At 38.2% G+C, this 26,289-nt stretch overlaps 1 protein-coding gene and 1 pseudogene across 3 annotated transcripts; one reads left to right on the top strand and one right to left on the bottom strand.

Annotated features, from left to right (window-relative positions):
- Positions 1–11,164: 11,164 nt before the first annotated feature.
- LOC137727462 (G-type lectin S-receptor-like serine/threonine-protein kinase RKS1) lies at positions 11,165–15,272 on the bottom strand. Of its 3 annotated transcripts, none has more exons than XM_068466314.1 (7): positions 13,760–15,271; positions 13,361–13,483; positions 12,881–13,053; positions 12,536–12,746; positions 12,209–12,446; positions 11,930–12,083; positions 11,165–11,833 (listed from the first exon to the last, which is right to left on the bottom strand). In XM_068466314.1, the coding sequence occupies exons 1-7, from the start codon at positions 15,066–15,068 to the stop codon at positions 11,528–11,530; spliced, it is 2,514 nt and encodes an 837-aa protein (XP_068322415.1). In that variant the 5' UTR covers positions 15,069–15,271; the 3' UTR covers positions 11,165–11,527. The 3 variants fall into 3 exon arrangements, with proteins under 3 accessions (XP_068322415.1, XP_068322416.1, XP_068322417.1); XM_068466315.1 differs by having other exon boundaries at positions 11,166–11,833; positions 12,881–13,050; XM_068466316.1 differs by lacking the exon at positions 11,165–11,833 and having other exon boundaries at positions 11,964–12,066; positions 13,760–15,272.
- A 2,616-nt stretch (positions 15,273–17,888) lies between these two features.
- Positions 17,889–25,154, top strand: LOC137728584 (G-type lectin S-receptor-like serine/threonine-protein kinase RKS1; annotated as a pseudogene).
- The last annotated feature ends 1,135 nt before the right edge of the window (positions 25,155–26,289 follow it).

The raw sequence follows: 26,289 nt of genomic DNA, 5'->3' as shown, positions 1-26,289 counted from the left end.
ATATATATATATTTCTATATATATTTTTTCTATCTCACACGAAAAAAGAAAAAAAAAGAAATGAAATAGTTATCAGATAAATTCTAATTTTCTAAATGTCATAAAATTTTCAATCTTACACATTAAAAAAAAAAATAATTATCAGATGAATCTGAAATAGATTCTTTTCTAGAAGCCATAAAATTTTGTGTTGGATAAAATTTCGGTTTTAATTACTACCATTTGGTACGAATTTTCTATTGAAGAGACAAAATGTCACTTTGAGGAAAGAAAAATGACTGCGTTTCTAGAAATGTTGGACAATGAGAAGGGCATGAGTATTGACCATTTCATAAAGTTCAAGACCAAATTTTTGAAGAAATTGATACCATCGCCCCACCACTCACTAGGTAACAGCCACAAAAATCCACTTTGGAACTTTCCCATAAGAAATTTAAAATGTTCCAACCACTCTAGCACTAATTACTAAACAGACAATTGCTAAATGCATGTTGTCACTCAATAAGCTAAAATACTTAATTAAAAAAAATATACATTTTATTGCTAGTGGCTGGTGGCTGGTGGCTGGTGGTCGGCGTGGATCTTATAAAATATTTCATGTAGGACAATTACTGTATTCTAATCTCGGGAAGAGGTGGCGCTGTAGCTTGGTTATAGTGCAATTGAGGGGGAATTTAGTTTTAATTACGAAATAGCCTTTTTTTTTTAATTTGTTTTTTACTTTTTTTTTTTTATGTAAATATGGGCTATTGTGTGGGTTTGTGGATTTGGACCTTACATGAGTTGTGGTGGGAATTTGTGAGTTTGACGTTGTACTGTTATTTGGCTAGATTGATGTCTTTGCTCATTTATGCTCGTATTAGGCCTAACATAATTAGTTGCGGGTCATTTAAACGTATCTGATTTTGCTTTAGAATTAGCGGTTTCAATGGTGATGCAGGTTCATTTTCATCAATAGATAGTGGGTTGAATGCCATAATACGCACACTTAGTTGTATTGTCGCCGTTGTTGGGTCTTCCCACCATTGTCTTTTAGTCTTGGTTGGCTACGTTGGTTGGCTCCAGTTTGCGACTTGTGATGGCTCGCGATTTTGGAATTTTAGTGCAATAGGTCTGCAGCAATTTTTGGTTGCTCGGTTGCAACAGGGCAACTTGGAATGGTGCTTTTTAGGTTATACAACCAAGGTTCTAAAAGATACTAGGCGCTAGTCGGACGGTGGGCTGAGGCCTAACGGTTAGACGGGGCTTAAGCGTATCTAAATAAATTTATTATATTTCGTGTAAATAAGTGTTTGTTTATACTTAAAATATATATAATTACATCATAAATTATGATGAGTCAATATTATATTATAAATTTTACCCTATTCTTAGTATTAGTTTATTGATTATTTTGGTAGAATTTTGATACTTTGCTTTATATTTTCAACATAGGACATTCGACTTCCTCTGGAGCAAAACATAATCAAATGGATGAATTTTGGAGTGATTCGAATTGGAAGACGTTCGTGTGTCTCTTGCCGTGTTCGTATTAAAATTTGGGATTTTTCTACCAAGTGGTTATTTTCTGGTGATCAACTAAAGAAGCAGTGCGCGTTGTTGAAAAGTGACGTCTCTAGGCTTAAATTGAGTTTTTGGAGCCCAAAATGACCTCAAATGGGCTTGTGGCCTACTGGAGAAGTGTTCATAATAGTCCAAGCTTTAAATCCAGCTATTTTGGGCCAGTTTTGGAGCTGACTTAGGTCCAAAACGTGGCTGTGCAGATTTTTGGGCGAATTTACCAAGTTAATTTATGATTATGTTTCCTATTTTGTTTCAATTTATTAGGTTTCCTAGTTTTATTCTAAAACCTTTTCAAGGTAGGGTTTTATTTTCTAGTAGTATAAATAAGGCTTGTTAGCCATTAGGGTTCGCTATGCAACATTGGAGGGGAACGTACGTGGAGAATTTAGCTAGCCTTTGACGCTTTGTATTTTCAAGGTGTTTTCTATCCTTTTTCTATTTCAATAAAATTTATTTTGTTTTATGGTTGTTCGTAGCTAATTTTCCTTTGCTAGGGTGATGTCTTGAGCCTTAGCATAAATACGTAGTTTTTATTTAATTGCTTATAATATTATTCATGCATACTTTGAATTATTAATCATTGTGCTTTAAACTGTCTCTATATCTTAATGCTTAGCTACCATTAGGATGTTCAGATAAGTAATTGGATGCAATTCGGTCGGAATGCCACCGGGAGTTGAGTATTGCTTCTTGTGATTGATAGTTGTAAGTTCACCTAGGGCAAATGCCATGTCTTAGGGGTTGCATGGTTTTTCAAAGGGTTTTCACAAAGCGTAATGAGTCATGCATGTGTATATTTGATCTGAATGTCACATACGGATTGCATGTTGCCACAAGTAGAATATGCATAAGGAAAACCTAACCTTCAAAGTTGCATGTGTAATTCATAAGTAATTGGTAAAACTACATAGGATTGTTAATGGGACGACGTGTAATACCCTGAAAATTTAAATATATGAATTTTATATTCATAATTGTGAATCATGGTTGTAAACAAGACAGATAATTAAAGAATTACGATAGGTGGTAGTTAAATCATTGAGATAAATCCTTTGTTGAGAATTGGTACTAAGAAAAGGAATTTGGTAAATAATTTGAGTATTAACCTTATGGCTTGAAAATTTAAAAGTTGGTCATGAATTTAATGTGAGGGATAGGAAATTGAAGTAGAGAATCGGGTTGAATGGTAGTTAACTAACCAAGAGTTTAGTTTGGGCCCATCACCAATAATATTCCCCGAAAATATATATTTTGGGCAGGGGCGTGACAAAATGGTATCAGAGCAAATGATCCTACTCTACGAGATGCACTATTTGTGTGTCTTGTTGGTGTGCATTATGACATGCATTGTGGTTGCATTAATTCATATTTTTAGGAATAAAGTGGCATTCATGTTTTATATGTGAAGTACATATATAAATTGTATTACGATTGTGGTGCAATTTCCTTGGTAAATATGAAAGTTTCGTTAATGGGAAATGTGATTTGCGTTTATATTGCATTATTTCATAAGTTCTATAAGAATGACGGAAATTATGTGGAATGCATATATTGTGAATTATGATGCTTTGAATTAAATTGAATGGGAGTAGGAAAATTTTAAAATATCATATCATGTTATAACTTCAAAGATGAGCATTTGATTAAAGTTTTGGATTAATCTTGAGTTGAATCAATATTAGGCTATGCATTATGAAAATGTTGAATGTTAAGGTGATTGGGAAGTGGTGATAAGCAGATGAAGAATTTGTATTATACTTGGCACTTGAGAAATTGAAATTGGGCGAAAAAGGGCCCATGGATATAAGGGTGGATATGTGAGATTGGGCGAGAAGGGCCCATGAATGTGAAATTGGGCGAAAAATGGCCCGTGGATATAAGGGTGGATATGTGAGATTAGGCGAGAAGGGCCCGAAAAAAGGGCCCGTGGATATAAGGGTGGATATGTTTGATTGGGCGAGAAGGGCCCGTGAATGTGAAATTGGGCGAAAAAGGGCCCGTGGATAGATTGGGCGAGAAAGGCCCGTGAATGTGAAATTGGGCGGAAAAGACCGGTAGATATGGAAAAAAAAAAAAAAAAAAAAAAAAAAAGAAGAAGAAGAAGAAGAAGAAGAAGAAAAGAAAAATAAAGTGTAATGTGTATTGGCCAGGCATATTACAATATTTTCCAGTCTACTAATCTCTGATTGAGATAAAAAGCAAATGGTGGTGGAATCATTGTTTTGACAATCAGTGTGGCTAGAAATTTTAAAAATCTTTTGGCCAATGATAATTGTGGTTGGAAATTTTAGCATTTATCAAGGTTGTGATGATGTATCTAATGGGAATAAAAATAATAATAATAAAATGTATAAACTGTGGTTATTGTTGACCATTATAATTTGAAAGGGTGGAAAACCTATGCGGCGTTCTTCATTTATTATTGGTGGACGTGAATAAAATTATGGGAAGTGTGAGTCCTTAATTTAGGCGATATGTGGCTGCCTTTAGAAACAGTTTAAAAGAGAATCAATTAAAATGAAAGATTTAAAAAGGTTTTAAATATGACTAAGGGTAATTTAGTTTAATTGTGGATATTAATGAAATCATAGAACGGGATTTGATTTCATTCAGTGTGAACGGTATTGTGGATTTGGTTTTAAATTTCTTTCCATCACATAGTAAAGAGATCGGAAATTCCAATAATTTTGGTTGGAATTTTGGTATTTAATTTGCCAATTCTAATGGTTTGGCTTGAAAAATTTAATATTTACCTAGCTATTAATGATCATGGCTTGAATTCTGATATTGATTTGGCCAAAAGAAAAATTATGGCGGGAATTTATGATATTAGTTTTGCCAATATTGAGTATGACAAAAATTTTCTGATGTTGACATCATCAATGGTTGTGGTTAGAAATTTTGGGAAAGAATTGTGCTAACGGTTGTGTGTAGCCAATTAGAATTATGACTAAATAGTTGATATTATTTTTGCCAAAAGTAAGGGTAAGTGGTAATACCCATAATTATGATTTAAAATTTAAATTAGTGTGATTGGGATTTCGGACATCTATCTTGCCAATATGTGTGGCTAGAAGTTCTGATATTTTCCCTTACCAATGAATGTGGTTGTGAGAATCACGATCAATTCTTCGTTGATTTATTTATTCTCAACTTGAATAAAATTGTAGACGGAGATTTTAATTGTATTCACCATAAAAGAAATGGTGTAAATAGTTTTAGTTCCTTCTCGTAACGCAATAGTTGAAATCTCAGGGACGAGATTTATTTTAACAGGGGGTGATTGTAATACCCTAAAAATTTAAATATATGAATTTTATATTCATAATTGTGAATCATGGTTGCAAACAAGACAAATAATTAAAGAATTACGACAGGTGGTAGTTAAATCATTGAGATAAATCCTTTGTTGAGAATTGGTACTAAGAAAAGGAATTTGGTAAATAATTTGAAAATTAACCTTATGGCTTGAAAATTTAAAAGTTGGTCATGAATTTAATGTGAGGGATAGGAAATTGAAGTAGAGAATCGGGTTTAATGGTAGTTAACTAACCAAGAGTTTAGTTTGGGCCTATCACCAATAATATTCCCCGAAAATAAATATTTTGGGCAGGGGTGTGACACAGCGGAACCCTAGGCTTTTACAATTTGATTTTCAAAACTATTTTCTTTTGTTTTCTTTAATTTGTCAATTTATTTAATTGTTTTAATTTAAAAATTCGTTTTTAATATTTTAAGTCATAAAATCACCTTTTTCCAATTTTTGTTTTCAATTAATTAAGATTTGGTGATTTACATAAATTATTCATTCAATCCATGCGGAAACAACCTTGCTTGAGCCGTTTATACTACAACTACCTTGTTCTCTTGCAAGTATTTTTAAGTGTTTTTATCTCTACTTTTGCAGGTGGTAAAATCCCTATCAAATTACAAAATAGAATAACATATATATATATATATATATATATATATATATATTATGAAGTACTGAAACATAATGAAAACATGGGGAACAAGCATATAATTTATGTTCATTTTAGTATTCAACAAGTTTCTTACAATTTATTTTAAAAAAAAATAATGCAAATGAAAGTTATCTATTTTCTGTCTAAGTGAGTCGCAATTTAGGTGGGTGTCTAAGCGTGTCTGGGTGGGTTAGGCGATCTAGGCAGGCGCCTCAACAGGTCTAGGTGTCATTTCTAAATTTTCAAACGTCTAGACATTAATCAAGACAATGGCCAAATGTCTAGTGTCTAGGCGGCGCTAAGTGGAGATTTTTAGAATAGTGTCAATGTCTGCAACTTTGATAAGTCTGCACCTACAGATTTGCGATACCTACACTGTACCAACCGCTTTTGGTTCTGCTTTGGAGAGGACTTTCAAATTGCTGCACCTACAGGTCCCACACACTTTTTCAACAGGGAAAGGGATCACCTCCTGATCCCTTCCTCCTAATTCACCAAATCAGGGAATCCGTGCCGTTGAAAATTGATCCAACGGCTGAAGTTATTATAACTTTTAAAATAGGTCCTTATTTGTAGCCATTAGATCAAATTTTAACAGCACAGATCCTCTTATTTGGTGAATTCAGAGGAAGGGATCCGAAGAGGATCCCTTTCCTTTCAACAAGTTAAATTTCAATTTTATATTACTTAATTTTTTATGTATTATTTTGGAATGAGTTTTGTTTTAGGTTGATTGCTTTTGGCTTTATTGGACAAGTCACCCATTGCCCTATGCCTATGGGGCTTCCTTAACTTCTCTGTTACTACGTTCAAATTGAATATTGTCACTGGTCAACAATCTCCAAAAGCACAGATCTTTGCTTGCATGGTCACAAATGGTGGAGAAAGTTCAATTTATATAAGCCAACTTCCTACTCCTACTATTCAAGAAGATGTGACTTATGTCAAGATTGGTGAGGCCCTTTACGCTCATGCCGAACGAACCTCATGGATGTACTTTTGACACACCCTGACCCCGATATTCCCCGAATATCAGGATAGGCACGTGCTGGCCGACACCCGAGGGTGACGAAAGCCATTTATTGAGTGTAAATACTGAAAACAAAGGATAAATAAGGTTTATAAATATAAAAGAATAATGAATATGCAAATAAGGACCATGTTCAGAGCATACCTCTAATCTAGAACATTAGAAGAAAATAATATAAAATTGAATGAAACAAAGGAGTGGGTCCTACACTGAGAGGACTCGAAGATGCCGATGCGGAAGTGCCTGGACGTCGGGATTGTATGCCTCGATTCTAAGTCCTGAAGGGGGCGCAAAACAAACATGAGTGGACCAAGTTGATATATATATATATATATATATATAAAATAAAACAGTTATCAACATACTAACCCCCAGGTTTTATGAAAACATATATATAATTATAAACATAGGTTTTCCGAAACCTAGCATGTCGTGCAATATCTCAAATCATAATTTGCATAAACAATAAACACTAGTGGATGTCCGATATAACACTTCAGGCCCCATGCCGGCTCAGAGACTATAATTATAAACATAGGTTTTCCGAAACCTAGCATGTCGTGCAATATCTCAAATCATAATTTGCATAAACAATAAACACTAGTGGATGTCCGATATAACACTTCAGGCCCCTTGCCGACTCCCCGTCTCTGAGCAGACAGTCAGAGGAAAACACATTCTAGGCCCTATGCCAACACTAAACCGTCGCCCGGGACGGACCGAATCTATCCCTACGTCCCGTAGCGGAAAGGACCACTAGGTAAGTACAAAACCAGTGAACATACATATATTGAAGATCAACTTCATAGTATAAAGTCATCCATCATCTATACTATAAAGAGGTGTTCTAAACATGTTCTAAATATCATATCGTTATCCATCAGATATTCTATAAGAACATGGGTTATAGGAAAAATAGTAATAATTCAAACTAGCCTCAGTAAGCATGTTATCTCGTAAAACGTTTCATAAAACATAATCATCAAATCATGCTTTTCATGTATGCATTTCTACTATTAAAACATGCATTTTTCGAAGGGGTCCACTCACAGTACTTCGCCGTCGAAAAGCCACGCCATCTAGCGAAGAAGGAAACGCCACAAATAATTGCCCCTAAGCACATAAATGGTACATTTAGTCAAACTCTACTCAAACGACTGAATTTGGGAAAACGGACATCGGAAACGGGTTCAGAACGTCGAAATTAGCCTATGAGGGGTCCCGCACGAAAACCCAAAAAGTCAAAGGTCAACGCTGACCGTTGACCCAGTTAACGGTCAACGGGTCAGGGTCAACGGGTCACGGGTTTGGGCTTTAGGGTTTTGGGTTAAGGTAAATGGGTTTAGGTTTTAGGTGGGCTGGGTTTGGGGTTCAAGGAAAATGGGTCTGGGTTTGAAACCTCACGGCCCAATGGCCCAATTAAAAGGGTAATGGGTTTGGGCTTGCAACCAGGGCCCTAAGGCCTTAAAATTAACAAAACAAAACTAAAAATAATAAAAAGGTTGGGTTGGGCTGCCCAGGGTTTTGGGCTTGGCAGGAAAGGCCCAAAGGCCTTGGGTTTGGGTGGTTCGCCGAATTCCCAGGAGGGAGAAGGCCAGATTTCGGCCGGAGAATTCCCAAGCTCCGATGAAGCTCAAAACTCAACCAAAACATGTCATTCAATATACCAAATTGAAGCCCCGAAGGTAAGGAATCGAAATATACCCTTGGTTCCCGTCATCGTGGCCGGAGTTGGCCGAAAAACAGCCTGGAAGCCACGGGTGTCCGCCGGAAACTGGGTAAGATTCAAATGAGCATAACTTCTTCAATACTCAATGACATTGAGTGAAACAAAAAGGAAAGTTGTAGTACTCAGCGAGACGAAGAGATTGATACCTTACACGCCGGCCAACTCGCCGTGGTTTGGCCGGAAATTGCCTCGAAAGGGGCGGTGCTCGCCGGAAAACTGGGAAATGTCTCCAAGGTGGTTTCTTCGTGGTTTGACGTCCAAAACACAACCACAGGGTTAGAAAAGAGCTATAGGTGTGGGCATGGGTGTGTGTGTGTGTGTGTTCTTGTCGGAGGAAAGAGCACTGAGAGGGGGGGAAAAGAGAGAGCACGGAGGAAGAAAGAGAGAAGAGAGAAGAGAAGACTTTTCAGAAAAAGAAAAAAAAAAAGAAAAGGGAAAGGGAACCAGGGGACAAAACAGGGGTGGGCCCCTTGGGCTCACCAATTAAGGTTAAAAACAATTTTAAAAATGAAGGTATCCCCAAAACTTAGTGAAAATACAAAAATACTCATTTTCTTCCGTAAATCTCGGGACGGGTTGTTACAACTTTTGTTAAAAAAAAAAAAAAAAAAAGGAATGATGCCGGTGAAGATTGAGCTTCTCAAGAGTGCTTTGGCATCTTTATGGAAGCTTCACAACTCTTGGAATTGGTACCTCTAAGTAGGGAATACATTTTGATCTTCACTTTTACACCGAAAAAGATATGAGAAGAGTATGGGGTGGTGGACCTGTACACTTCAAATTGGTCTTTTTAGGTTGTCTCACTGACAACCAGATTTCAAGCCTGGTGTGAAATCAAATCTTCGTATTTCACTATTTAATTCTATGTATTTTGTATTTTTGTATTTCAATGGCAACCATATTTCTTTTATTTTTTTTATATTTTTTTTTATGAACCACGTTCATTTTATTTTGGTGTTTGAATTGAATATAGCAAAAGATAGTTTACGAAAAGTTTTAAGTAGGGATGTGCAGAATGAAAGGTAATGAAACAAAAATTCCTGTATAAATAAATATTTTTAAGCACTTGAATTACAAGTTTTGTAGCCTAACACTTATCACCTAATATTCAAGGTTTATTAATCTCAAATGCCTAAAATTGATCGAACGGGGATTAACTAGAGATTAGCCCATTTTAGTAGTCGAGGAAGAAATTCGGTCTTGTAACTCCTGCCAATCTTTTTCTTGTATAGTTATCAGAGTCCTATTCTTTTATTTTCCTTATAATTGAGTCTGTTGCTATACTCTTGGCATGTTACGATTTACGTAATTGTCAACAATACCAACAATGTCCATGTATAGGTGCCAAAGTCGCATGGAAAATAATTAAAATCCATTTCAGACACTGAGATGCCCCGAAAATCTTTATGAAAGTGTTGCTTGTGGTTTTCCTCTTCCGATTTTGCACATCCAGGGACACCCTCAACATCTGAAGTATGTTGATTGTTGACCTTTTCTTCTCCAAAAAACAGAATCATACTTGGATTCACACATTCATGAATAAATCACCATATCGTCACCTTTCGCATTCTTTTTACTATTCTTTAGCCAGTAATTTGGTTCTATTTTGTTCATATGCAATGGATACATGTCACCAAATTATGCAGTGTTTAGGAGGCCATTCAACAGCATCGGATGTCTTTAGTTAGGGGGGATCATGTTGTTGGAGATTGTGAGTGGCAAGAAACATGATACTATGACAGCTTTTATTAGGAGGGCCATTCCATGAACTTGATAGGACATGAAATTTATACAAACTTTGCGAACAATATACCTTTGCTACTTGCTACTTACGTTTATCCCTTTTTCTAAATGTTACTTTCAACTGCTGGTTTGGCAGCCGTGGAGAGAAGACAGAGCCTTAGAATCATGGATCCGTCTCTGGAGTTGTATCAGTCCAGTGAAGTCATGTGACGCGTTCCAGTCTGATTCTAGTAACGATTTGACAATAACTGAATCCGAAGAGCGTTAATGGTGCAGATTCTTGCTTGAACAGTTGTCAAAGTTCCGTAATATCTTTGGCAGTTGACAAGTTTTGAATATCATCAGTAGTCATTTTGGAAGTAAAAATAGGCAACTATAAGTCAATTCAACCCACAGATACGTCGTTGTTTAGTAGCTCATACCAATTGACCAAAATTGCCAAAATTCAAAGAAGCCGCCAATTTGTCAAACCAAAAGTGTCAATTTATCCCCACACTCCATTTATTTTGTCGACAAATTGTGATGCTTGTTCTGGCGTGCCAATGGGAGGGTTAGGGTGTCAAGACAAGTCATGGCTTGTCACGACATGTGACATGTCATTGCATACCAATAAAGATGTTTTAGCGTGCCACAATGCGAGGATTAGCGTGTCAAAGTGTTTGAAAAATGCATGGCATGACACGCTAACCCTTGCATCGTGACATGCCAAAACATTGTTGTTGGCCTTGACATGACAAGCATTGCGAATTGTCGACAGAATGCATGTCATGCCACGCCATGCATTCTAGTGACAATTCGCGAGGCTTGTTATGGCGTGCCACGATAGGAGGGATAGCGTGTCAGGACAAGTCATGGCTTGTTAAGACATGTCATGCCTTGCATTCTGCCGACAACTCATGAGGCTTGCTATGACATGCCTTTTTCTAAAGTTTGCCTACTATTTAGGAATAATTAAAAAAAAAAAAAAAGATATAGGAAAGAGTAGACCTCGAGGCCTAAAATTATTTTTTTAGAAATTAGTACAAAATATGATGGTAATCATATATGAACGTGTTCTTACCAGCCAGTAAGAACACGTTCATTAGTAGCTAGAGCTGAAAATTTACACGTATTCTTACCAGTAAAAAACGTTCATTATGTGAGTTGAATATTTACAAGTCTTAGTCTAGTCCGAAATAGTCCAATACAACAAACGCACCTAAAAGGTCCAGCCAAATTTGAAAAAAAAGTCCAAGCGTTTGTGTTAATGCATGCATGCAGCAACCAAACGCCACAGGAAATGGCGTATTTTTTATTTTTATTATATTTAATTTTTATGAGTTCTAACATCAACAAGCTTCGCTTTACTTGGAGAGTCTTCATTTTCAAGGCATGGTAAATTTCGTTCACCCTTTCTTCACACAGTAACAAATTGTATGTAGTTAATACATTATCTTTTGCAAGCTGCTACAAGTACATATATATTGTGGAACACGTCGGGTAATTCTAGGCCTTTCTTTAGCGAGCTTCTATTTCTGTACATGTCACATCATTTATAGAATTAGCTCCTTCAGTACTCGTTGATGGACCTACTCCAGTACGACTCCTCATCAACAAAAATGCAGGCTGTGTTGGGGAAGGAACTGCTGCTTCGTTACCTAGCATGAAAACAACCATCGACATGGTTGGCCGGTCAACAGCAAACTCTTGCACACACAAGAGGGCAATTTGGATGCATCTCACAACTTCATTGACATGGTACGATTCGGCCATGGATGGATCAACGATTTCCAAGGCATTGCCTTCTCTCCACAAGTCCCAAACCTAAAAGAGTTTTGAAAAAATCAACAAAGCATGAATAAAGTAGGAGATAAACTTGTGGGAAAATTATTGTTTGCAAATAGGCTATAGTTAGCTTACATATCCAACCAAATTCGAGTGGGGATAATTTTTGTGGTGATAACCAGAATTCCTTCTGCCAGTTATGATTTCTAGCAGTAATACGCCAAAACTGTATACATCAGATTTTACTGAAAAAATTCCTTCCATTGCATACTCTGGTGACATATAACCACTGCAATAGTATAAGGAGATCATGGTGAGACTTGTTCTGGGAAGTTGGAACAATTAATTAACCTACTATTTTGGTAAGCTCTAGGCAACGTGTATCTTCAATTTTGATGAATTTAATTAACTTACTATGTTCCGACCACACGATGTGTATTTGCTTCACATTGGTCCCCCAGAAATATTCTTGCCATACCAAAATCTGCTATTTTGGGGCTCATAGATGCATCCAGTAGAATATTACTGGCCTTTAGATCTCTATGGATAATCCTTAATCTCGAATCTTGATGAAGATATAAAATCCCTCTAGCAATCCCAGAGATAATCTCAAAGCGTTTTGTCCAATCTAAAAGATTTCTTTTTGTTTCATCTGGATATAGTAAGAAGTTAAGACCAAATAAATTCTTGTTGACTTTAGTTTCAGAATGAAATTAAAGGGAAAAAAGGAAGAAGACGTACCAAAAATAAAAGAGTCCAAACTTTTGTTTAGTACGTATTCATAGATTACCATCTTCTCTTTATCTTCAACGCAGCAACCTATAATCTTGACAAGGTTCCTGTGTTGGAGTTTTGCAATTATCACAACTTCATTCTTAAACTCTTCAACTCCTTGACCAGAATTCTTCGATAGTCGTTTCACCGCTACTTCCTTTCCATTATAAAGTACACCCTGAAATTATAATCCAAACACTTATGTTACAATTCATTTTTAAGGGCGTCAAAAATGAATTGTCATGTTTGTTGTAAGCTTCAAGGTTAACCTGAAGTTATGCATGATTCGGAAATTTATAGGAGGCTAAGTACCTTATAGACTGAGCCAAAACCTCCTTTCCCAAGCTTGTTCGCTACAGAGAAATTGTCCGTGGCAGCTGCGACGGTTGTTCGATCAAAGAATTGTAATTCTGAGTTTATTTTACTTTGATCATCGAGATCTGTTCTCTCTTCCATGAAAAACATATATTTTCTCTGCCTCCCTGCTGTCATGAAATACATAATTAACAAGCAATGCAATGTTATAGCCTTTTGGTCATAAACAATCCGTATTGCGCGACACTACAACAAAACTTACAAATAATTGTTGGCATTAATTAGTTGTACAGAATAGAGTGAGTAAAAGACCTCATAGTATACCTGGCCCGTAGCCATTAACAAGCCTTTTACGCATCTCAATTCTTACAACTAATATTAGCGACTATAGTCGTTTATTGTAATATTGACGTAATAGAGACCCTCGACCGACACAAGAGGGATACTAATTAAGATTGAGAAGCAAAATTTATTTACCTTTGCTCTTCCTCCTTACCAACCAACACAAAAGGAAAACTAGGCCAAGGAACACAAGAGCGGATAATAGTGAAATTCCCAGCCTTGCCTTCTTGCTAATTACAGAACCATTTGCAAATTGAGCTACAAGGACATAAAATAAAAATAAAAAAACCAACGAATTCAACAGTTGTGAACTGTAAACAATAACAAATCATTATCAAAAATCAAGGAAAACTATGGGGTTTTCTCATGTGCGAGATAATTGTGGGATGTAATTAGTTAGGTGGATAAGGGCAAAGTACAACCAGCCAACCAACTCGCAACTACTATCCAACAAGATTTGTCTCGTATTAGAGAAATTCCGGTAGAAAGTGTAGAATACAAAATATTGTGAGAAAGAAAAAATAAAGTGAGTACCTAGAGTAACTGCATCAACTCGTACATACAAGTCCTGCCCAACATTTGAAAAAGTTCTTGTGTCTATCAAGTCCCCGTACCACGTCATGCAACCCTTCCCTCCTCCCGTTTCATCTGCACTCGCGTATGCCATGCAAGAACAATCCTTCATGCACTCTTGCCCACACCCTTTCAGACTCAAATTCATATTCACACGTGCCCCAGATGAGTCGGGTACCTTCACGCGTGCCACCTTAACAAACCCTTCCCTATTTTGGCATGTAGACGCTCCCGATTTTCTCTGGCATCCACCCGATCCAACTCTCATATCCCAATCCTGGGGGAACTTGGGTTTAAATCCGGGCAGACAAAGGCAAGAGAAGTTATAATTTCTGTACGGGTCACAGTTACCATTTGGACCACACCGTCCATAGGAGTCACACCACTCACTAGGGTTAGAGCTTCCTTCGCTCCATTTGTTTTCGTGAGCTCCCCATACGAACCGTTTAACAATTCCTGATTCATCTAGCACCCCCCTTGTGAATACTGAGTCATTTGGAACAGTTATCTCCATATATATCTCATCTTTATTGTTCACAAAGTTGCGGACACTATTAGTTGTATATTCGGGTACCCCGCTAAATCTTTTGCCGGTCCAAGTTCCGCCTCGAAACCATTTGGCTCGACCCTCGTAAACCATCAACTGCGGAAACCCGGTTGGGTCAATCTCATACGAAAAATTCCCTGATCCGGGATCATCCTGGGACTTCCAAGATGTTAGGCTCCAGTTCAGCCCTGACCGCCGGTTCTGCCCAATCTTCATCCAAGGAAGCAGTGTATCTGTGGGGTAATCAAAGCCTTGCCACAGCACCGTTGGGCTACTACCATTGTACTCAAGCAATACAAGATTTCCTGTATCCCGAAGTTTGGCTATTACGGAACTGTTTGGCGAAGAGACTCTGACATTAGCAGACCAAAGAGCGGTATTTTGGTCCTTCCCATAAATGACAAGGCCTCCACGATCTCCATGAATAGCTAGGAGCCCAGTTCCAGTTCCAGCAATAGGAATTATGGGGTTGTCTCTGTTTGCAATCCAGACGATGGTTTGGATTGGAATATTGTTGTACCAAACTCCGATGTAACGGTTATGAGAATTGCCTGGGCTAAAAAAACCTAGTTTAAAGATTTTTTTGGCGGAGAGAAGAAAGTCGCCATCTCTTAGGGGTTGGTTTGGTGTAATGGCGTCTAGGGCAACAGAAATGGAAGAGGGAAGAATCACAAGGAAGATAAGCAATCTAATTATGACAAAAAGGAATATGGTAGAATTCATGGTTAGTTGCTCAGGGGTTGGTTAAGTGCTGAAAAGGTTGCTTCTTTTAATGGCAGCAGAAACAAAAAGCCGGAAAGGTTAGATTTTTTTTTTCTTTGGAGAATGCGCAACGCTAAAGGCTTCCAGATGTTGAATTCACCGGCGAATTCCAGTCGACTTAAGAATACTGATCCTAGCTAGAAGGTCCACTTCATTAATGCTGAGTCAGTAGATTGATAAAGGCAATTTTCTAATTGAATGGCAGATTTGAAAAGTCCACGTCAACATCTTTTAAAGAATTTTCTCCTATGCTACGCGGAAGTTTCATGACCGCACACCTCTCATTCTTAAACACTAATTGATGTGAACACGTCTGGTAGCGTTCAAGTTTCCGGTCATAGTATGTCTTACAATTGACAAAATTAATTAGCTAATCAGATCAGTATAATTTCTCTTCAATTACCTTGCAAGTTCGCAATCGTAACCGGTATTTTTGACATTCTACAAGTCAATGCACTCAAAATATCTTTAAGAGTTCAACTTTAGCGAGGTTCTATGTCACTACATGTCACATCATTTAACAAATTTTCTCCTTCAGTATTGGGTGACGAAGTTTTTGCATGTGTAGGATGTTGGATTTTCACCTATACATTCTAGATTCGAAACTGTGTCCTCCCCTAAATTGTTGTAATAGTTTCAAACCCTCGCCTCCCTTTAATAATAATAATAATAATAACTGTTAAATCCCCTAATTATCTCCATCTCCGTCACCACTCATCACGCTTATGAACGTGTTCTTACCGGCCAGTAAGAACACGTTCATTCGTAGCTAGAGCTGAAAATTTACACGTTCATTACCAGTAAAAAACGTTCATTATGTGAGTGGAACATTTACTAGGGTTCTTCAGCCCCGGGAACTCCAGGTCCAGATATGTCGGAATTTGGTAATGCTCAAAAAGATCAAAAAAGCAGTGGTTTGGGTTGCAAACAGAAACAACCCCATCAAGGATACCTCTGGAATCCTTACTATAGACAGGTATGGAAGACTGCTTCTTTATGCTTACGATATGCATATGAGCCATAATCTTGTGGCTAATATGCATTATCTGGTATTCAAACCATGAAAGTAGCCAAATCGTCAATGGAGAAGTTGTTGAGGATCGAACTAGTTACAATTGCATGATTATGTTACACCTTTCAGTAGAAAACAAATGATGCATGAAAGACGTCTGCATGACATAGCCAAACCATGAAATACACTAAATACATATTCTTTCATCAGCTTTGGTCAGAAGAAATATGTTAAAAATATTTTATGATTTACTATATTCTATTTTACAGTTGATTGTGTGGTTCCAAAAATTCCCTTTGGAATAAAAGTACTCACAACATATAAATTAGAATTCTGATTTTCCAAAATAGTCATTTAGAACAATATCAAGTAATTCATTTTGGTGGAAAATTAATTTAATGATTCTAAAAGACAGATATAAGAACATGTTGCTAGTGATATGGAACAACAAATTCTCAAGAGATAGAAACACGGTTATTCAATTGTTCAATAATGATAATAAAAAGATCACTTATTATACTGATGCTACTTTTCCAATTTTGTCTTGGAAAAAATGATCCTCATAATCAAAATTGATAACCAAATAAAACAATTGGTTTGAACAAAATAAACCAATAGTTATTTTCAACCAAATTTTGCTAATTCTGTAAATTATGTGACATGTACTATGGTGGAAGCTTGATCATTAACAGCCTTGGATTTGAAATATAAATCCCTCCACTACATGACACATTCACATAAATTAGAGTTTAAGAATGAGCCAACTTCAGCATACCATAGGAAGCAGGTAAGGCTTTTTAACTAGGTTTTGGCTGCTGGGGGATTCATGTACAGGAGAGAAGATGTTGATCTGTGGTGCTTTGCTTGCCATATAAACAAATCCTATGACTGTTCAAATTGATTACCTTTATTTCATCTTATCATGGATCGCTTTTATCATAATGTCCACTACTAATCATACTTGGTATGAGATTTTTTGGTTCGCTAAATTCGTACGCACTTGGCCCCATTCGAGCCAATTTAGCTCTGCGATTCCTTCGCATATGCACAGAAACGTTAATTAGAATTGTCTTTACCAACCCACTGGCAACTGGTCAGAATTAAAGAAGTGGAACTTTCCAGATTGTACTAAATGACAATATATAATATCACTTCTGGACTTGTCAAAATGTTTTACGAGACCGGTCAAAATCAAATATCAAATCAACTACCAACCACGTATTCAGAAAGTGAATTATTTCTGTAAGTGAGGATTTCACTAGGTTTGAAAAATTATACCTTCGGCCAAGTCAATGATTCGATAATATTCACTAGAGAGGATCCTCCTGTTCAAAGAATTTGGATCGTTGAATGAAAATCCAACGGTTATAATTATTATAACTTTAAAAAGACTTCATGTTTGTAACCGTTGGATTTTCATCTAACGATGTAAGTCATTTGGTCAGGAGGATTCTCTTCTTGGGCTCAGGAGAAGATCCAAGTCCCCCTCGTGGAGTTTCGGTGTTCCTCCTGCCTTTTGCGCTGGTTACGAAAATTCTCAGTTCACCATAAAAAAAAAATTAATAAAAAAGATTTGAAAACTTTGAGTTTTAACGATAAGGATAAAATAAAAGGTAAAATGAATAATATCAAGTTTTATTTTTTAATGTAAAAATATGATTTTTGGTTAAAGTAAACAATACCACAAATTTTTCGTTAAAATTTCAAAAAAAAAAAATGATTCAATATTATCGAGTTGAGCCCAGAATGGCGCCTTTAGAACTTAAAGCACCAAATGCCCAAAAAAATGGTTTTCAAACTACTTTTGCATGTTGTCTTCCTTCTCCTCATCGTCCTCTTCCCATTCTGCACATCCATAGACACCATAGCATTCAACCAACAGGTCAAAGATGGTGACTTCATAGTGTCGAAAGAAGGCAACTTTGAACTGGGATTCTTCAGCCCCGGCAACTCCAGCTCCCGCTACGTCGGAATTTGGTTTGCTCAAAAATATGAAAAGGGACAGAAGGTAGTGGTTTGGGTTGCAAACAGAAACAACCCCATCAATGATACCTCTGGTGTGCTCACAATTGACAGGCATGGAAATTTAGTTCTTTATGCTCTTGAGAATATTTCTATTTAGTCTGCTTACGTGTCGGTTCAAACCAGAAGCACTTCTGTGGCTCAGCTTTTGGATTCAGGAAACTTGGTGCTTTTCCAGGACAATAGAAGTGACAGCTTTATATGGCAGAGTTTTGATTATCCAACTGACTTTACTTCCTGGAATGAAAGTTGGGTTGATTTGGAAAAAAGGGTTGGAATGGATCTTAACATCTTGGAATTCAGAAGAAATAAGTATTTTTGTATTTTCATTAAATTTGGAAGATACTTTCCTTTTTAAAATTGTTTTTGAGTCTTAATTGGTGAGCCCAAGGGGCCCAACCCCCCTGTTTTGTTCCGGTTCCTTTCCCTTTCCCTTTTCTTTTATTTTTTTTCTGAAAAGTCTCTCTCTTCTCCCTCACTCTCTTTTCTCTACCGTGCTCTCTCCTTTTTATTAAGTATACAAGTTAGCAATACAGTTAGTAAGTTGGTTAGAGTAGTTAGACTCTTCCTTATAAAAACAGTTGTGTAACCTTCATTCTATCAGTCAATACAAAAGCATATTTCTCTCTCTCTAAATCTCTCTCTCTCTCTCTCTCTCTAAAACTCTCTGTGTTCATCTTTCCTCTCTTCATCTTTCTTCTTGATTTTCTCTCTACTTCTCAAACATTGCAATGTAGTTAACATGGTATCAGAGCCACCAAGGCTCACGCCATGGATCTTGGTGGTCGATTCCTCTTCTATCTTTCTTCATTACTTTCTTTGTTTCCGCATATTTTCTTATTCGTAATACAAGATCTCTTTCTTCCCTGTTTCTTTTCTTGAATCTCTCCTCAACGCCATTGCTCGACAACAAATCATAAATCTCCTCATTGTAAATCTCCAAAACAGTGACCTGCACAAACGACCCAACCGCCGTACCACCATCGTCTTCTCCGTCCTCAAGAATATCTTTCCCCAATTTCACGCTGTCAATCCTGGACTGGACAAATTTTCTGTAAAACGTCCCCAAGTCGTCTTCTTCAGACAAAGAAACCCCATCGAGCGTGAAATCCCGGTATCCAAAATCGGCCCGGACCCGAATACTCTGCCTCTGAGGATTGATCTGGAGAACCGATGCGGGTTGTTTTTTTTTTTCGATCTGGGTGGTCTCGGATTCGGGCTAGGACTTCGACCAGGTGCTCCGCCGGCGGGTCTTTTACTGCTGAGTTAGGGGTCGGAGATGGATGGGCTTTCGGAAACTGGAGGCGGTGCTTGGACAGCGGAGTCTTGAACTGGGTTGTGTGGCAGTGGTTTAATTTGGAAGAAGACGGCGTCGGAGCCATTTTGGGGTTCAAGAATCCAAGATTTGATCTGAGTTGCAGAGACGATGAGGGTTAGAGAAGCAGAGACCCCGAAATGTGCAAGCTTAACGGACCCATCAGAGTCAATCCAGATGTCCATAGCCACGGACGCTTCCACGGGGACATCAAGCCATTGCCAGATTCCAGCGGAGAAGAAGCACAAGATTCTGGGGAAAACACTGCATCCAGCGAGCCGGTACCACCAACTCCTGCAAATACACCGGTTTCCAGTGTAGGAGAAACCGCAGGGGAAAAGAATTTTGATTTCGAGGATGTAAGAGCAGCACTTGCTGAGACTATTCCGGGTTTCGTTGGACAACAAGCACACCAAGACTCTGTCCGATTTGTATCTGGTGACAAATTTCTCTCTCTCTCTCTTAATTTCTTGAAAGATTTGATGGGTGAATGTGAATGCAGAGCTCACGGACCTCTCGCCATCCATGGTTCATATATAAAAAAAAAATTTCAATTTTGATATGTGCTCTGTTCTCTGGTATGGAAGAATGTTTAGACCTATGTGCAGCCCAAGTGTTTGACGAAATGCCAAGCTCAGAATTTTCGAGAAGTTCTTTCTCTGCTTCACTGATAGTCTGCAAGGTTATTGGGTTTGATCTTTCTACAACTCTTGATATATTTGGAAAAATGCGTGTGAATTCTTGCATCCTGGTATGTGCAATTTTGTGGTTGTTCCGATTATGGTTTGTGTCAAAATTCCGAAATGTAATATCTAAGAAGATTGTTCAGCAGCAAACTGAGGAGTGGTGCAGTATTTTCCTTATTACAGCCTATAATGTCGAGTCTAACCAACTCAATTGTTAGCATGAATCTACAGTAAGTCCGGTTATACGATGAAGTTTGATGAAGTTGTAAACGGTAAATCCCACGAAGGGTAATTCCGTGATGTAAGTAGGTAAATCCCACGAAGGGTAATCCTACATAGATGTTGATTTTCTGTTGTTGAAATTGTGAAGGCCGATGCCACTGTTAAGAGTAGTTGTATTTTGGTAAAATCCACAAAGGGCGATCCCGTGGTGCTATAGTTAAGGCCAATGCCACACTATAGTTTGTTATTTGTCTGTTTAAAGGTCGAAGCCAATGTTAAATGAAGTTGTTGACGGTAAATCCCACGAAGGGTAATCCCGCAAGAAGTTGTTATAACCGGCCTGAGGGTGTGTTACAATTTTATAAGAGGCTGTTCTTGGAAGATTGCAGATGGTTCCACACTGTGTTCAGTGATTGTAGATGTTCTTCTAATCTCAAACTGGGTTTCCCCAGTTGAGATTGAGGGGGGGTATTAAGTATACAAGTTAGCAATACAGTTAGTAAGTTGGTTAGAGTAGTTAGGCTCTTCCTTATAAAAACAGTTGTGTAACCTTCATTCTATCAGTCAATACAAAAGCATATTTCTCTCTCTCTAAATCTCTCTCTCTCTCTAAAACTCTCTGTGTTCATCTTTCCTCTCTTCATCTTTCTTCTTGATTTTCTCTCTACTTCTCAAACATTGCAATGTAGTTAACACTTTTCCCCCTTTCGGTGCTCTTTTCTCCGACAAGAACACACACACACACCCATGCCCACACCTATAGCTCTTTTCTAACCCCGTGGTTGTGTTTTGGACGTCAAATCACGAAGAAACCACCTCGGAGACATTTCCCAGTTTTCCGGCGAGCACCGCCCCTTTAGAGACAATTTCCGGCCAAACCACGGCGAGTTGGCCAGCGTGCAAGGTATCAATCTCTTCGTCTCGCTGAGTACTACAACTTTCCTTTTTGTTTTGCCCAATTTCATTGAGTATTGAAGAAGTTACACTCATTTGAATCTTACCCAGTTTCCAGCGGACACCAGTGACTTCCAGGCTGTTTTCCGGCCAACTCTGGCTACGATGACGGCAACCAAGGGTATATTTCGATTCCTTACCTTCGGGGCTTCAATTTGGTATATTGAATGACATGTTTTGGTTGAGTTTTCAGCTCCATCGGAGCTTGGGAATTCTCCGGCCGAAATCCGACCTTCTCCCTCCTTGGAATCCGGCAAACCACCAAACCCAAGGCCTTTGGGCCTTTCCTGCCAAGCCCAAAACCCTGGGCAGCCCAACCCAACCTTTTTATTTATTTTTATTTTGGTTTTGTTAATTTAAAGGTCTTTGGGCCGTTTCTTTTAGGGCATTTGGCCCGTTAACCCTAAACCCATTAGACCTAAACCCTTAGGCCCAAACCCAGATCCAACCCAAGTCCAAACCCTTTAACCCAACCCGGATCCAAGCCCAGACCTGTTTGACCTGTTGACCCGGACCGGGTCTGATCGTTGACCTGGTCAACTGTCAGCGTTGACTTTGACTTTGATCGGTCAACGGTCAACGTTGACTTTGACCGTTGACTTTTTGGGTTTTTGTGCGGGATCCTTCCTAGGCTAATTTCGACGTCCTGAACCCGTTTCCAATATCTGTTTTCTCAAATTCAGTTGTTTGAGTAGAGTTTGACTAAATGTACCATTTATGTGCTTAGGAGCGATTATCTGTGGCGTTTCCGTCTTCGCTAGGGCGTGGTCTTTCGACGGCGAAGCACTGTGAGTGGACCCCTTCTAAAGATGCATGTTTTGATAGTATAAATGCATACATGAAAAGCATGATTTGATGATTATGTTTTATGAAACGTTTTACGAGATAACATGCTTACTGAGGCTAGTTTGAATTATTACTATTTTTCCTATAACCCATGTTCTTATAGAATATCTGAAGGATGACGATATGATATTTATAACATGTTTAGAACACCTCTTTATAGTATAGATGATGCATGACTTTATACTATGAAGTTGATTTTCAATATATGTATGTTCACTGGTTTTGTACTTACCTAGTGGTCCTTTCCGCTACGGGACGTAGGGATAGATCCGGTTCGTCCCGGGAGACGGTTTGGTGTTGGCATAGGGCCTGGAGTGTGTTTTCCTCTGACTGTCTGCTCAGAGACGGGGAGCCGGCATGGGGCCTGAAGTGTATTTTCCTCTGACTGTCGGCTTAAAGACGGGAAGCCGGCATGGGGCCTGAAGAGTTATCGGACATTCACTAGTGTTTATTATTTATGTGAATTATGATTTGAGACATTGCACGACATGCTAGGTTTCGGAAAACCTATGTTTATCATTATATATGTGTTTTCATAAAACCTGGGAGTTAGTATGTTGATAACTGTTTTATTATATATATATCAACTTGGTCCACTCATGTTTGTTTTGCGCCCCCTTCAGGACTTAGAATCGAGGCATACAATCCCGACGTCCAGGCACTTCCGCATCGGCATCTTCGAGTCCTCGTGGTGTAGGACCCACTCCTTTGTCTCATTCAATTTTATATTATTTTATTTTAGTGTTATAGATTAGAGGTGTGCTCTGAACATGGTCCTTATTTGCATATTAATTATTCTTTTATATTTATAAGCCTTATATATTCCTTGTTTTCAGCATTTGCACTCAATAAATGGCTTTCGTCACCCTCGGGTGTCGGCCAACACGTGCCTATCCTGATATTCAGGGAATATCGGGGTTGGGGCGTGTCAAGATGACCCTTCAACCGGGGACTATAGTTTTCGGCTTTTTTCGAATCAGACTGCCATTCCACATTATTTTGTGTACAAGGGTTTAGCTAAGTATTGCAGATCTAATCCCGGGCCATGGCCTAATTATGTGAGCAATAGCGAAGAGAAGTATTATTTCCTTGTAAATGATAACACATCTGTAATTAGAACTGTGTTGAGGGACTATGGTTCATATCAACAACTGAGATGGAATGATGGTGATGATGAATGGGAGGAACTCTGGGAGGTGCCAAAATATTGGTGTGACAATTATGGACAGTGTGGTCCTAACAGCAGATGTAGCCCTGAAAATATTTTGTTTGAGTGTGAGTGTCTTCCGGGGTATGAACCAAAATCTGTGAATGATTGGAACCGGAGAGATGGGTCGGATGGGTGCGTGAGTAAGCGAATTGGGGTGTCAAAGTGTGCGAATGGAGATGAGTTTGTGAAGGTGGTGCGTGTTAAAGATCCAGACACATCGAGAGCAGCACAGTTGTTAACAAATATCGGTGCAAATGAGTGTGAGCAAGTGTGCTTGAGCAATTGTTCCTGCACAGCATATCTGAGAGCAGAATGGGAAGGGCGGAGTGATTGCTTGTTTTGGTATGGTGATTTGATGGACATCTTAATGCAGACAGAGTTGGGACGAGATATATATGTTCGCGTAGACAAAGTCGAATTAGGTACTCATTTTTCTTGTCTGGTTTTGGTGTCTAAATATGTTCTCCTTTCATGATTTTTTAATCCTTTATGGCACTCTTATTTGTAGATCAGAATACTAGAAAATCGAAAGGTTTTCTGAGACGGAGGGGTTTGCTTGCTATTCCAATAGTTTTTGTTCTTCTGGCATTTGTACTAATCATTGTGTTTGCCTGCTGGAAGCTTAAGAAAAAGAGGAAGACAGAAGGTATGAGAAGTGCTAATCCGTTCTGAATTGTTGAACGTAAATAAAAGCAATTTGATTTCATCTAACTGAATGTCTATTGGTTTTTGTGATAGCACAGACTTCGTGGAGGCAGATGAACTTGAAGCAACTAGGAGACACCCCGAGTTGCAACTTTTCGATCTGAGCACTATAATAGCAGCCACAGACAACTTTTCGCCCATCAGTGAACTTGGCCGAGGTGGTTTTGGGACTGTTTATAAGGTAAGTCCTAATTCAGAATTCCTAATCTTTTTATGATGGAATGATTTCTTCTAAGCAGTTTTGTTTGGGTCTCTGACTGTTTTTTCTTTTATCATGTGAAAGGCCAATAGTAAAACTGATGGAACATAGTAAGACATACTAGCTCTCACACATTGATGGAATAAATCACAATAAAGTCACCTTTCATTAGCTTTCCTTCTCATTTTACTATTCTTCGGCTGTAACATATTGTTCTATTCATATGCAGTGGCTATATGTCACCTGAGTATGTAGTGTTTGGGAGATTTTCAACCAAATCGGATGTTTTTAGTTTTGGGATCATATTATTGGAGATTATAAGCGGCAAGAAAAACAACGGTGTTTATCAGGATGATCATTCCGTAAACTTGATAGGACATATAAGTAACAGAAATTCTGCTAAAAATCTACCCTTTTTTACTTCCCCTGTTTAAAATGATACTGTTTCTACAGGTTTGGCAGCTGTGGAGAGAAGGCAGAGCCTTAGAAATTGTGGATTCGTCACTAGAGTCATTTCAGTCGGATGAAGTAATGCGATGCATTCAAGTTGGGCTCTTGTGCGTGGAAGAAGATTCGAAGGACCGACCATCAATGTCAGCCGTTGTTGTCATGTTGAGTGGTGAAACATCTCCACCATCTCCTAATCAGCCTGCATTTGTCTTCAGAAAAAGTTCTTGTGATGATGCTGATCCATTAATTCCGAAAGGGTCAGATTCTATGAATGGCTTGACAATAACTGCATTTGAAGCTTGTTAGTTGTTAACGATGCAGGCTCTTGATTCCGTAATTACCAAAATTGTTTGATCATTTCGTTTCCCTTACTTGTATTAACCAAGAACTCATTTTCTAGCCTTTTAACTTCAATCCAATAATTTCACACCAAAGACATAGAGTTAAGATTACTTAATTCCATGTTTAGTTAAGATCAATGCACAGTTACCTGACGAATAACGAGGTCCATTTGGCAGTCGAGAAGTTTGAATTCAACTTAATCGGTAAGGGTAGTCATTTTCACACTCCCACTTTCTCCTTCCGATGCCTCCCTTTACTTTTATTCTTTGTTCTATAAAACGAGGGTGGTGAAAATCACTTCGCAATCAGTAATCAAGGTGAAAGTAAAAATAGGCAACTGAATTACTGTCACCGAGTCGGTCAAATACCAGTTGAACAAAAATACCACATCCAAATAAATACCAATTCAACAAGATCCAAGGATCGACCAACCATGTCAGCCGTTGTTTCATGTTGAGCCGCGAAGTATCTCCACCATCTCCTCAACAGCCTGCATTTGTCTCGTGAAAAAATTCATGCAGCGATTTGGATCCCTCAGTTTCAAAAGAATCATGTTCTGCCGCTTAGCACTACTGTTTAGTGGTATTCATTTTTACTTGTAAGTGAGAGATATTAGGTTCGAATCTCACCAAAGGTGAATTTGAACCACATTATTGCTAGCTCATTGTGAGGCTAAGTTCACCCCTTCTCTTAGTGTAGATAATTGTTGGATAGTGGCCAAATTAGGCTAGGAAACAAAACAATATTGATGAGGGAACATCATGATGAGGATTATGTTTCCTTGTTTTGTGGCTTGTTTTGTGGCTTACTTTGCTCCTTGTTTTGTGGCTTTTTCAAAGCCATAATTATTTGGCTAGTATTAAAAGGAACGGATGAAGGAAGGGAAATCATCCAAGGAAGAGATGTAAAGCATTCAAAGAGATGGTGAGAGCATTTGGCTCTACCATGGGTATGGGTTGAGAGAAAATCAAGAGAGCTAGAGTGAAAAGTATTCTAGTGAAAGAACTCTTTGGGTAGAGTGAGACTCTTGGGAAAATTCTGTGAGTGGGTGTACAAGGGATATGGGATTGAGTTATGTCGATTTAACTCATGTATTCTTGTACTGTTATTCTCATAGTGAAGAGCAATATCTCTCCGGGGACGTAGGCAGGTTTTTGCCGAACCTCGTAAATTTCTCGGTGTCTTTATTTCTTGTATTTTATTTTGTTCAACTGTGTGT

Source organism: Pyrus communis, chromosome 3, assembly GCF_963583255.1.
Source record: "Pyrus communis chromosome 3, drPyrComm1.1, whole genome shotgun sequence".
In the NCBI taxonomy this organism is placed as follows: Eukaryota; Viridiplantae; Streptophyta; class Magnoliopsida; order Rosales; family Rosaceae; genus Pyrus; species Pyrus communis.
The sequence above is the reverse complement of the archived record's forward strand: the minus strand, read 5'-3'. Positions and strand labels throughout refer to the sequence as shown.